At 34.0% G+C, this 12070-nt stretch overlaps 1 protein-coding gene across 2 annotated transcripts; it reads left to right on the forward strand.

Moving 5' to 3' along the window:
- Window positions 1-1984: 1984 nt before the first annotated feature.
- MUM2 (Glycosyl hydrolase family 35 protein) lies at window positions 1985-9542 on the forward strand. 2 transcript variants are annotated; one of them, XM_011032808.1, is made up of 18 exons: window positions 1985-2472; window positions 3320-3415; window positions 3536-3648; window positions 4476-4542; window positions 4904-4996; window positions 5101-5244; window positions 5422-5516; window positions 5723-5828; window positions 6184-6268; window positions 6353-6471; window positions 6590-6754; window positions 6905-7086; window positions 7206-7297; window positions 7639-7751; window positions 8203-8313; window positions 8421-8528; window positions 8941-9086; window positions 9272-9542. In XM_011032808.1, exons 1-18 carry the CDS (start codon window positions 2311-2313, stop codon window positions 9420-9422), a joined length of 2148 nt encoding a protein of 715 aa, XP_011031110.1. In that variant the 5' UTR covers window positions 1985-2310; the 3' UTR covers window positions 9423-9542. The 2 variants fall into 2 exon arrangements, with proteins under 2 accessions (XP_011031110.1, XP_011031111.1); XM_011032809.1 differs by lacking the exons at window positions 1985-2472; window positions 3320-3415; window positions 3536-3648 and adding an exon at window positions 3927-4067.
- Window positions 9543-12070: the final 2528 nt, after the last annotated feature.

Consider the following 12070-nt stretch of genomic DNA (forward strand, 5'->3'; position numbering starts at 1 on the left):
GACCCTCTTTGCTAAATTGTCAGGAGGCCAGCACTGCCCATAATTCATGAATGCTCATCATTCATGAAACAAATATGCAGGTTGCCTTCAATGAATATTTCTGTCGTGCCAGCAAAAATTTACTTTTACTCGTGCCTTGCCTAGGTTTTAAATTTCAAATAGTTGGAATCGGCTTATAAAATAAGTGGTGAGATCAAATTACATCTAATGGACACTCATTGGGTTAAAATCATGATAGATTTTCTTCATTTTTCATGAGTATTTTAACATGAAATAACTTGTATGTTTTAAAAATCAATTAGGGATAAATAAAAAATTATTTTTAATAGATCTTCGATAATAAAAATTTTAAATTCAAAATGGTTTGTGAATTTGAGCTACGAGTATGTAAACTCATGAGTTTGACTAAGTTGAGTTAATGAAAAAAACTTTTTGTTATTAAATCTTCAATTGATTAGTAATTTATTTTTAATTTTTTAAATATTTTAATACATGAACCAATACATTAATTATACAATAAAAATAAATACATTTATGAATTGTTTATTCATGAATTATGGGCCTTGGATGACAGCGAAGATTTTTCTTGAGTGTTTTTTTCTATTAATTGCAGATTTTTAAAAAAACTTGTTTTTCTGTTTTTTCTTTTTACTATTTAACTTAACTTCGATATTTGTAAAGAGATATTTGATATTATTCATTTGAGTTTATTGGATTAAAAATATTAAAAATAAAAAAATAATTCTTGACAATAATAAAATTTTAGGTTGATAATCCTGCACTTTATTACTCGCTCGTTTCAATTTTACCCTTCATGTTAATTTATGATTTAAATGTTGCCATTTCCTTTAATTTTTGAATCCTAAAAATAATTATTATAAAAAATCACATAATAAAGAAAGAATGCTAAATTAAAAAGGAATTTTCATAATAAAATCCCGTACACTCAAACAAAAGAATTGTCAATAATTTTTAAAACATTTACCCATTGTATAAAGATTAATTATGAGAATTATTCATGAAATATAAAGTTATTCAATAAAACAAAATCAAAGGACACCATGATGATACCCTCAGGTCTTTCATGTTCACATGGGGCGCTTTTGGTTTTTCCCTTGGATCTTCTTTTTAGTCCTCCGGGTAGAGACAAGGAGAGCAAGCGACAATCGGAGGAAGACAAGGAAGGCAAGCGACAAGCCGGGTAGATTTGTACTTTTGCCTTTATATTATACGCATGCCATCTTTTAGAAATATTTAATGTAGATCCAACCCTTTCTATGCTAGAATCGGGGAATTGAAAGTTTTTTATTGTTTTATTTTTTATATTCTCTTTAATGCCTGTTTTTGTTATCATATTATTTTTTTTAGATTAACATAGATGCTCGGGCCAGCTTGTACGTACCATAACTAATCTCACGGGCCCTAAAGTTAACGACCGTGTAAGTCTCTAGTGGCCATCATATAAGCAACCAAGAACTCGAACCTGAGACCATAGAGGAAGCAAACCCCTTAGTTTCAAGTCCTTACCACTTGATCACCATCTAAATGATTTTATTATCGTATCATTAATTTTATAAGAAATCGTTCTTACCCATGTGAAAAAATACTATATAAAAATATATGTTAATATGTTGAGTTATTGTTTTTTGTATCAAAGAATTTGTGTGCATAAATATATTGTATGTGATTTTAGTTAATTTAAAGGTAAGTTTTTTATTTGTTTTCATCATATCTTATACATTTCACTCATTTGATCATTTAGCATGGAGAAGGGAAGGGTGTGAGATCTCCCCGAATTATAATGGTAGAGGAACCAATTAGAGCCACTTTAAGTAAAGGGGTCTATATCATCAAACAGAGAAAATAGAGGGACTAGAATGATTTTAAACCACATCCTGTCCCCTCTGCTCTTCGTTTCCACGCTTCAGGAATCTTAAACCCGCAATCACGCCACCGTGACGTTAAAGGCAGCAATGGCTTTTCTCTTCTACAGCAGCATTCAAATGAACATTCAAACTCAAACCAAATCGTTCGCATCTTTTCTGGAAAGTTTTCAATTACCATTATGCCCTACATTTGTAGCCCAAGCTTAAAGTAAGACGCCTCCATTGTCCATGCTCTTATTGTTGTGTCACATTTAATATTTTCAAGAATTATATATAGGCAGGGACAGCACACTAGCCCTCTTGCAGGATATGAGCCCAATTCACCAACCCATCATCAAGCAATTAGCTCTCAGAAATATAAAACCAGTTGCTGGCCTCGGAGGGGTGTTTACTTTCGAGGAGAGAAGGAAGCTTGCTGTGATTAATGGGGTGGTGGTTAAGCTGGGTTGTCTTGACCGTGGCGGTAATCAGAGATATTGGTGTTAGAGGAGGAGATGTCACATATGATGGAAGATCTCTTATCATTGATGGACAAAGGAAGATCCTGTTTTCGGGTTCGATTCACTATCCTCGCAGCACTCCTGAGGTAAACCAAGCACATTTCATTACAAACCGCTACTCTGCATTTGCTTCAACTATACTTTCATTTCATGCATTCCACCTAGTTCTCCGTGTACATCACCTTGCAAGCATGCATGCGTTTCTTAGAGGGAATTGCTCTCTCAGACTTCAGCTATCTTCCTATACTCTTAAGTTCTACCGCTTGCTTAGAAATTAGAAGTGAAAAAAAAGAGGCATATATCAGAAAACTATATGTTGCTCAAGGCTCCGCCGCCTGCCCGACGATGTCACCCAGTCATGGTAAATATGGACTTTTGGACACCCCGATAAGAAGAAAAAGAAGAAAAAGAAGAAAGTTGAAAATAACAGTAATTAGCTTCCCCCTTCCAGGTAGGATCATGAGATTCTCATTCACAAGTTAGGTGAGGTCTCATCACCGACCTGTTGAATATTAGTTGCAGAATGAATGAACATTATATGCATGAATTCCTCTCTCTTTTCAACACAAAAAACACGCAACTTGTCTTTTCTCTGTAAAGGAGTGCATCATGGAGTAGGAGGAGCACCGCTTCACTATTACTGATAGTATCTGTTACATCACGGGCATAGAAAATTAATGCCAGCAAATATTTCCTTGTAGCTATATGTAGATGTTCAATAACAGCGTGCGTGCGGCGCATTCACCCTTCTGCTGACCAAACCGCCCACTAGCTAGTGGTTTTCACTTGTTTTATTTAGCTAATTAATACCCATTATTGCTTGATAAATAAATGCGACTATTTACAAGTCGAATGATGTTCTTGAGCAAGAAAAAGCGTGCGGTGCCCAGTTGACGTATAAGATGTTGATTTCCCCTGTTAAAATCCTTGCAGATGTGGCCATCTTTGGTAGCTAAAGCAAGAGAAGGAGGGGTCGATGTGATTCAAACTTACGTGTTTTGGAATCTGCATGAGCCAAAACCTGGAGAGGTCAGTAATTAAATTCACCATATCATATATTATATGTAATGTATTAAGATTATGATATTTGAATATATTTGTATAATAATGTTTTCTCCCTCTGAATATACAAAATGTTGTGTCACGCAGTATGATTTCAGTGGAAGAAATGACTTGGTGAGGTTCATAAAGGAAATCCAAGCACAAGGTCTCTACGTCTGCCTCAGGATTGGACCTTTCATCGAGAGTGAATGGACTTATGGGTACTTTTTTACTCTTTTACCATTAATTGATAATCTATTTACACTTTTACGATATTATACACACACACACACACACATATACCACGTGACCAAATTAAGGGAGTATTCGCTATGTTTTTTAAAATGTTTTTTTATTAAAAAATAATTAAATAAGTGTTTCTTATGTATTTTTTTATGATTCTAATGGGGTGGTATTAAAAATAAAAAATATTATTTTAATATTATTTTTAATTAAGGGGTGGCAGAGACAAAATTGAATTAAAATCTCCCTCTAACTTCATCCCTCCTGGCCTTCCATGCGGGCGCTCAACTCTCACTCTCTGCCCCAATATGAGTAGCTTATAAGACCTTCCTTTCTGGATAGATTATGTTTTTACGAGGAATTGCATTCCCAAGCTTTTCTGATTTTTTAAACCCATGTAATTATATCTCATGCATTTCCTCTTTTTTCTTGTTTTTGTATACTATTCTTCCTCACGTTGTCTCCACTTTCTGAATTTGGATATTGGACTGAGGCAGTTTTTCTTTTCTTTTCTTGAGATTCTGTTAAAATCTTGCCTTGGATAATGTTTTGAATTATGGGTTTTGTTCAAGTTTCTGTTTCGTTGCATAGAAAATGAAAACAAGAACCATGTGAGAAAAACTGGAAATTTGCAAGTCTTGATAGATTATGTGAATGATGATTGTTTGTGTGCGCGGGCTTTATAAAAAATGCTAATCTAATAGTTTTGTGAATACATTGCAGTCATCCTTTTTTCAGTATTTCCTGTTCATGAGGAAGAACTGGCTTGATGCTAATCTAACAGTTGTTGCATATGTAATTGCAGGGGGTTCCCATTTTGGTTGCATGATGTCCCCGACATTGTTTATCGATCAGATAATGAGCCTTTCAAGGTGATAAAGCTTTTCTCTCTCGATGCGTTTGTTGAGCAATGAATACATAAATTCTGTGAAACTGCTGTGCGTAGGTCCTATTTGTCTGTCTCATTTTCAGGTGTTTTCTGGTATATATATATATTCTATGTATTTTACCAATCATAACTTTTGATATATGCCTCAATGAAATTAAAAGTCCGGGAGAATCCATACATGGGATTAGATGTTGACCTCATTGCTTTTGTTTCCCCTTCTACTAGAGAGATTCATGTTCAAATATGGAAACATGTACTTGAAAATAATGACGTTTATTTAATTTATAAGTACGTACAGTGATTTCTTTAAGTGATCTCATGAGTTGTATCATGTATTTTTGTAGTTTTACATGCAAAATTTTACCACAAAAATAGTGAACATGATGAAGTCAGAGGGTTTATATGCTTCGCAAGGAGGTCCAATAATACTATCACAGGTAAAAGAGACAGACTTGATATCATCATGAACATAAATTATGATATCTTTTGTTTTTAATTTATATGGTATATAACTGAATCTGAAACTTGTATGATATCATAGATTGAGAATGAATATCAAAATGTTGAAGCAGCTTTTCGTGACAAAGGGCCCCCGTACGTCATCTGGGCAGCAAAAATGGCAGTTGAGCTCCAGACTGGTGTGCCATGGGTGATGTGCAAGCAAACTGATGCTCCCGATCCAGTGGTATATATAAAACTGAAATTGCTTAATTAGTTTTGTTGCTTTGACGTGTAATGAAGGGTTAACCACATGGTGAAACTGATAATTAGCATAGCTGAGTAATGTCAGCTGCAAATGAAATTCCTTATTGTAACATTGGCCTCCTAACCCTGTAGTTCTTCGTCAAATTCAAATTTGCAGATAAACACATGCAATGGAATGAGATGTGGAGAAACTTTTGGAGGACCTAATTCGCCAACGAAGCCATCACTTTGGACAGAGAATTGGACATCATTGTAAGTTTTGTTTTGATCCAGAGTTTCTGTAATTAAAATGTGAATGAGTGAAGCAATATTATTGTATCCTGATTCATGTTTAATTTGACTGGGAAGAACAAGTAGTGTCAAACTGTCAATATAAAGTGAACTTTTAATTGCAAGAGAATTTTCAAATGTGAACTATTAATGAGAGCATTTTTAATTCTTTTCTCTTCTTCATGAAGCTATCAAGTATACGGTGGAGAACCATATATACGGTCTGCTGAAGACATTGCCTTCCATGTAACCCTTTTTATTGCAAAAAAAGGAAGCTATATAAATTACTACATGGTATGACTGTTGAAACCTCCTTTGTGCTGTATCTGCCAATGCTTTTCTCTATAGAATCACATTTGATCGGCTTTCCTGAGTGTTATGTAAATTGGAGATAATAGGGTAGCTTGGTTCCCACAGATGATTTGGATAATTGTTTAAAGAACAATGAATGAAATTGGCATTGATAAGAATGGAATCTTATCAACATTTGAGCACCTGAAATTTAGCTTGCAAGGCACACTTAATGGCAGATTTAATCTAATGGTCTGTTATGAAACAATGAGGAACTTTTGTGAACTGTAAAATGAATAGATCCCTTCTCTCTGTATACACTTGTTTATTTATGCATCACATTGTGCTTGTAATCCAGTTCCATGGTGGAACAAATTTTGGAAGAACTGCATCGGCATATGTCATAACAAGTTATTACGATCAAGCACCACTTGATGAATATGGTATGGTAAACATCTCCTTATTCCTTTTATGTAACATTTTTTCACAGATGTGATATTGATTCACCATTTTTTTTATGAATCCAGGTTTAATTAGACAACCCAAATGGGGTCATCTCAAGGAGCTGCATGCTGCAATCAAGTCTTGCTCTACAACAATACTTGAGGGAGCGCAGTCTAATTTCTCCTTGGGCCAACTTCAACAGGTGATTTCCAATACTACTCAATCTTATGTACTATAAGCTGGTTCAATTGCTTTCTCTTTATTAATCTATACATAAAATGAAAGCATGTGGTCAACATTGTCTAGTTATTTCAATTCAGGCCTATATTTTCGAAGAAGAAGGAGCAGGCTGTGCTGCATTTCTTGTTAACAATGACCAGAAAAATAATGCAACTGTTGAATTTCGAAATATAACCTTTGAGCTGCTTCCAAAGTCGATTAGTATTCTACCTGACTGTGAAAATATAGTCTTCAACACCGCAAAGGTACACAAGTCAACAACCATTATTCTTTCATTTCTCCCGTTCGACTTCCTAGTCTCATGGACTAATTTATGTCTTACATTAAAAAAAAAAAAAAATCCCTTTTCCTGCAGCATGGATGATTATCTTTGTTCTTTACATGTATCATGACAGGTAAATGCAAAGGGTAATGAGATAACCAGGACATCAAGTCAATTGTTTGATGATGCTGATAGGTGGGAAGCATATACAGATGTTATCCCTAACTTCGCAGATACTAACCTTAAATCAGATACCCTGTTGGAGCACATGAATACAACCAAAGATAAATCAGATTATCTTTGGTATACTTTCAGGTACCTTGATTATTCTTCCTCATAACATGGCTTTACAATATCTATTCCCCATACTTTTTTCCTAGTTATTTTGACTTTCAGTTTTCGAGAGACTTGAAATGTGTTTTGGTCTGTAACAGCTTCCAACCAAATTCATCTTGCACTGAACCTGTACTTCATGTGGAGTCTCTCGCGCATGTTGCATCTGCTTTTGTCAACAACAAATATGCAGGTTGCTTTTTTTGAATCTTTTTGTCGTCTCAGTAAAAATTCACTTAAGAAGCTAGAATTAACCCATTTGAATAGTGGCTTCTAAGACATAGACACTATTGGAATCATATATTTCCATCATTTTTTTAGTTACTGTTCATCACTAATAAAAACTGAAGTGAATTATCATTTACCCTGAGTTTTAGTGACTCAGGTCTTCACTTTAAGAAAAATGATTGAGATCCCCGGGCACTGTGAAGTGGTATATGAAATCTTAGCAAAATATAGTGGAAGGATTTGATTTTAAGAAACAATAACATGTTGTAATTCTACTCACTCGCTATGTTATAATCTTCCTCTCAGGATCTGCACATGGAAGTAAGGCTGCCAAGGGTCCCTTTACCATGGAAGCGCCGATAGTCTTAAATGATCAGATGAACAACATTTCTATTCTCAGCACTATGGTTGGATTACAAGTAATATTTTGAAACATCTTCGAGTTCTTTTTTTTCTTTTTTCGTTATGAAAATCATACTTCAATGGCCAATGCTTTGGAAAAGAGTTGATCTAGGATCTAGTTTTGGGAGAGCTAAATAGAGATGAAGGCTTCCTAAATATCTCTCATAAGCTCTCTTGGAGCCAAAGCAAATTCTGCATTTTAGTGGGCAGATATATATTAAATTTCCTGGAAAAAAAAAATTCATGACATTTCTCCGTCTTTGGAGGCTAGGCCCTCAGGGCTCTGGCTTCCCATGGATCCATCCGTGGCTACAAAGTTCTTGATTCAGCACTATTATTCCAAATCATCAAGATAGAAAACAGGGCCACTTGTATCAGTTGGCGCAATCCTGTGAGGATATTTTTTCTTTATAAGGATTCCATTGATTATACGTTGCTCATAATTTTGTTTTTCACGCTTCTCTGAAGGATTCAGGAGCTTTCCTGGAGAGAAGATATGCAGGCTTAACGAGAGTGGAAATTAGATGTGCCCAACAAGAGATCTATAATTTTACCAATAATTATGAATGGGGATATCAGGTATTTATTTTTCTGTTTGATGCTTATTCTTACAGCATAACAAGCCAGTTCACCTGAATAAACAAGCATGCGAGTGACATATCCACTCTGCGTTGAATAATGCACAGGCAGGGCTATCTGGAGAGAGCTTGAGCATCTACATGAGAGAACATTTGGGCAACATTGAGTGGAGTGGAGTTGTTTCAGCTACGGATCAACCACTTTCTTGGTTTAAGGTATATTAATGAATTTTCCATCAAAATGCAAAGCAAAGCCCCTAGTGACAGGTTGCGGGTAGCATTGTTGCCGGGTCGAGTTGGGTTTGACTCGAGAAAAATTCATTTTATTAACCAGCTATTTTTATCAAAATTATGCCGTTTTCATTCTTTTTTAAAAAAATATTAACATTTATCTAGCCAGAAATGAATAGAATTCAGCTAAATTAACCGGATCACGAGCCATCTTATCAAATTTATTAAATTTAATTAGATTTAATCATATTAATATCTTTTCTAGTTCAAATTTACATTAATTCAAGTCAAGCTCTAAATTATTCCTTTTCAAGTCAGATTAATATTTTTTCTAGTTCAAATTAAAACTCGATTCATTTCATCAACAATTTGTTCGCATAAAATGATGATTTTGTAGATTGAATTTGATGCACCAACGGGTAACGACCCAGTAGTCTTAAACCTAAGCACGATGGGGAAAGGAGAAGCATGGGTGAACGGACAAAGCATTGGACGTTACTGGCTTTCATTTCTCACTTCTAAAGGGCAGCCTTCACAGAGATTGTAAGTATCTCTTCATGTTCTGTCCAAATAAATTCGTTTTCAAGAGTAATATTTTTCAGGAAACTTCCTCAAGGGCCAAAAAAACAAAAAACCAGCTCATGCATGAACCTGTGTTTAAGATTTTGCTGAAGAGACTAAAACAATCGGGCTCTAAGGACTGTATTGATTTTTCTTGATAATATTAGGTACCATATACCCCGGGCATTTCTTAACAGTTCAGGGAACCTGCTGGTGTTGCTTGAGGAATCTGGAGGGGACCCTCTCCACATTTCATTAGACACAGTTTCAAGAACAGGATTACAAGAACACGCTTCGCGTTATCACCCTCCACAGTAATTCTATGCTGTGCACAGACTTCTTTTAGATTATCTCACAGTTTGATCTTCTTTCGCTGTTAATCATTATTTATAAAACAGTCATTGCTAATAATCATTCCATTTTTCTTCGTTCCTTCTATGTTGTTTTTTTTTTTTTTTCTGCTGTTGCTGCAAGCCAAATTCACGAACAAGTTGAGGTAAATATCTCATATAGCCTTTTCATTTCATTAATCGTCTGCGCAGTAAAGATTGGTTTTTAAAGTATTTTTTGTTTAGAATTATATTAAAATATTTTTAAAATTTTAATTTTAATTTCAAGATATCAAAATGATTCAAAAATATTAAAAATAATTAATTAAAAATAAAAAATATAATTCTAGGTTAATACCTAACAAAACAGGAATATTAAAATCTTATCAGTCTCGTTAATTAACCGATTTAAACTTTGGTACGGTCAACTTGGATGCCTCTAATCTTTTTTCTCCAGTGGCTTCCCGCTTACTAATCTCTTCGCCTAAATCCCTCCCCTCTTATCGATCATTTCTTCATGCCCTCTCACAAACAAATTTTAGACCTTCCCTTGCATGCGCGCATATATATATATATATATTAGAGAGAGAGAGAGAGAGGGAGAGGGAGACACACACACACACATCAATCAAAAATTAACCTTCCGCTGCCATGGTTCACACCCACGTCATTGGCCCAGCGATGGTAAGCTTCTTGCGCTTTCTGCTGCTATGTATTCGAGCTTTGGAGTTGTATGTCTGTCAGCCCCGCGCTGCTTTACTTGCCTGCTGGGTTTGCAAGGTGTTCAGTAGGCCGTGGGGATTAGTTGTGGTGCACGTAAGCTGGCCCGGATACCCACGTTAATAAAAAAAAAGAAAAAAAATTAACAGAGTATTTGATTGGTATAAATCAAAAGTTTTAGGATGATCTTGAGATACCATTAAACTCGAGGAGGCCAATAAATTTTGCCCTGATCACAAAGATAAAGATTATTGTTGTTTACTATATCTAAAAAAAATTATTTATCACACCCTGCAATCCTGGATGAGGAGTGTTTAAAAGATAGAGGTTATTTTTTAAAGTATATTTTTATTTAAAAATATATTAAATATTTTTATTTTTATTATTATTTTATTTAAAAAATTTATTTTTGATATTAATATATTAATATAATTTAAAAAAAAATATTTAAAATAAAAAATATTATTTTTTTAAAAAAGCACTACCTAGCAGCATAGCCAAGCACCCTCTTAGACCAGCGTAGTTAGGTTACTCAAGTCCGTGCTAGGGTATTTTTAATTTTTTGTTTTGATTTTTTTATATGTTTTTTTTCTTAATTCCATTGTTTAGCGTTGGAATTTTATAGAATTTTGTGTTTAATTTTAATTTTTTACTATTTAATTAATTTTAACTGATTTTTATTTTTTATCATATTATAAAATAAAATAAATCTAGTGGAGTTCACCTCTTTCCTGTTCCTTTTTTTGCTTTTTTTTGGCGCCCCGAAAATTTTTAACCGTATTTACTTATTCTTCAATTTTAATACTATTATTAAATATTATGATAAATTTTTATTTGTATTGTAATAATATTTTTCATTATTATGCATCTAATATAAAACCAATAATGCTAATAATTTATTGTTCATGAATATTCAATACAATTTTTTTCTTCTTAGAAATTTTAAATAAATTTTTAACAAGATTTTATTATATTTTTTTGATATTTTTACCTTTTAATCACATATAAAATATCCATTTACTATTTTATTTTATTTTTAAATTGTTTCAACAATTATAAAATATTTGATTTTTGATAGAACAGTGATAAAAACACCGTTCATCTGGAGATATTTTGAACTCAAGCGAGGATCGATGTCGAAGGCCATGCATTGCCCCACATATTCTTTTCCTGGACCCCAAGCAAGCGAATCCATGGAGCTGAGCGTATCCCACAGAGAAGAAAGCAAGACTTAGTTATTATTATTATTATTTTCTGTACCAGTTAATACCAATTGGAAAACTCGTAACAACCGGACATCAATTTACCTGGATCAATTCAGTAAAATATAATTATAATTCACAAGTCTCAATTCTTTCCCTCTTTGTACAGTAAAACAGAATCAAACAATGATGAAAAATAATGTAAATAATTACAAAATCAACACCAAGATTTTTAACGTGGAAAACCCGATGTGGGAAAAACCACAGGACCGTAGTCCACCTAAAAACTTCCACTATCAACAAATAATGGGTTCACAATCATTCTTCCTCATATTCAACTAAAGTATACAACATATATATCATCAAGAACAACTTATTCTCAGATTACAACAAGATTAAAGGAGAATTATTTGAGAAAAACTCACAAAACTAACAGCCCTGTTTTCTGTCAAAACGGTTAGCTTTCACACCACCAATCTTAGATCGGACCGTCCAGAATGAAGATCAACGTGTCTAGAAGCTGCTGTCAAAATTTCAGCCCGATCCAACGGTGAACGAGCTAAAAATCGAACAAAAAATGCAGGCTGCTCTGCTATCTTTTCTTCTCTTTTCTGTCTTGATTTTCTTCTTCTCTCTTCTCTTTTCAAATCTTACGCTACAGTACCCGAACCACTTAATTTTAAAGTGGTCAGCTGCCTCTCTTCTCATTAAATGT

Source organism: Populus euphratica, unplaced genomic scaffold (genome assembly GCF_000495115.2).
Source record: "Populus euphratica unplaced genomic scaffold, PopEup_1.0 scaffold45.1, whole genome shotgun sequence".
Classification (NCBI taxonomy): Eukaryota; Viridiplantae; Streptophyta; class Magnoliopsida; order Malpighiales; family Salicaceae; genus Populus; species Populus euphratica.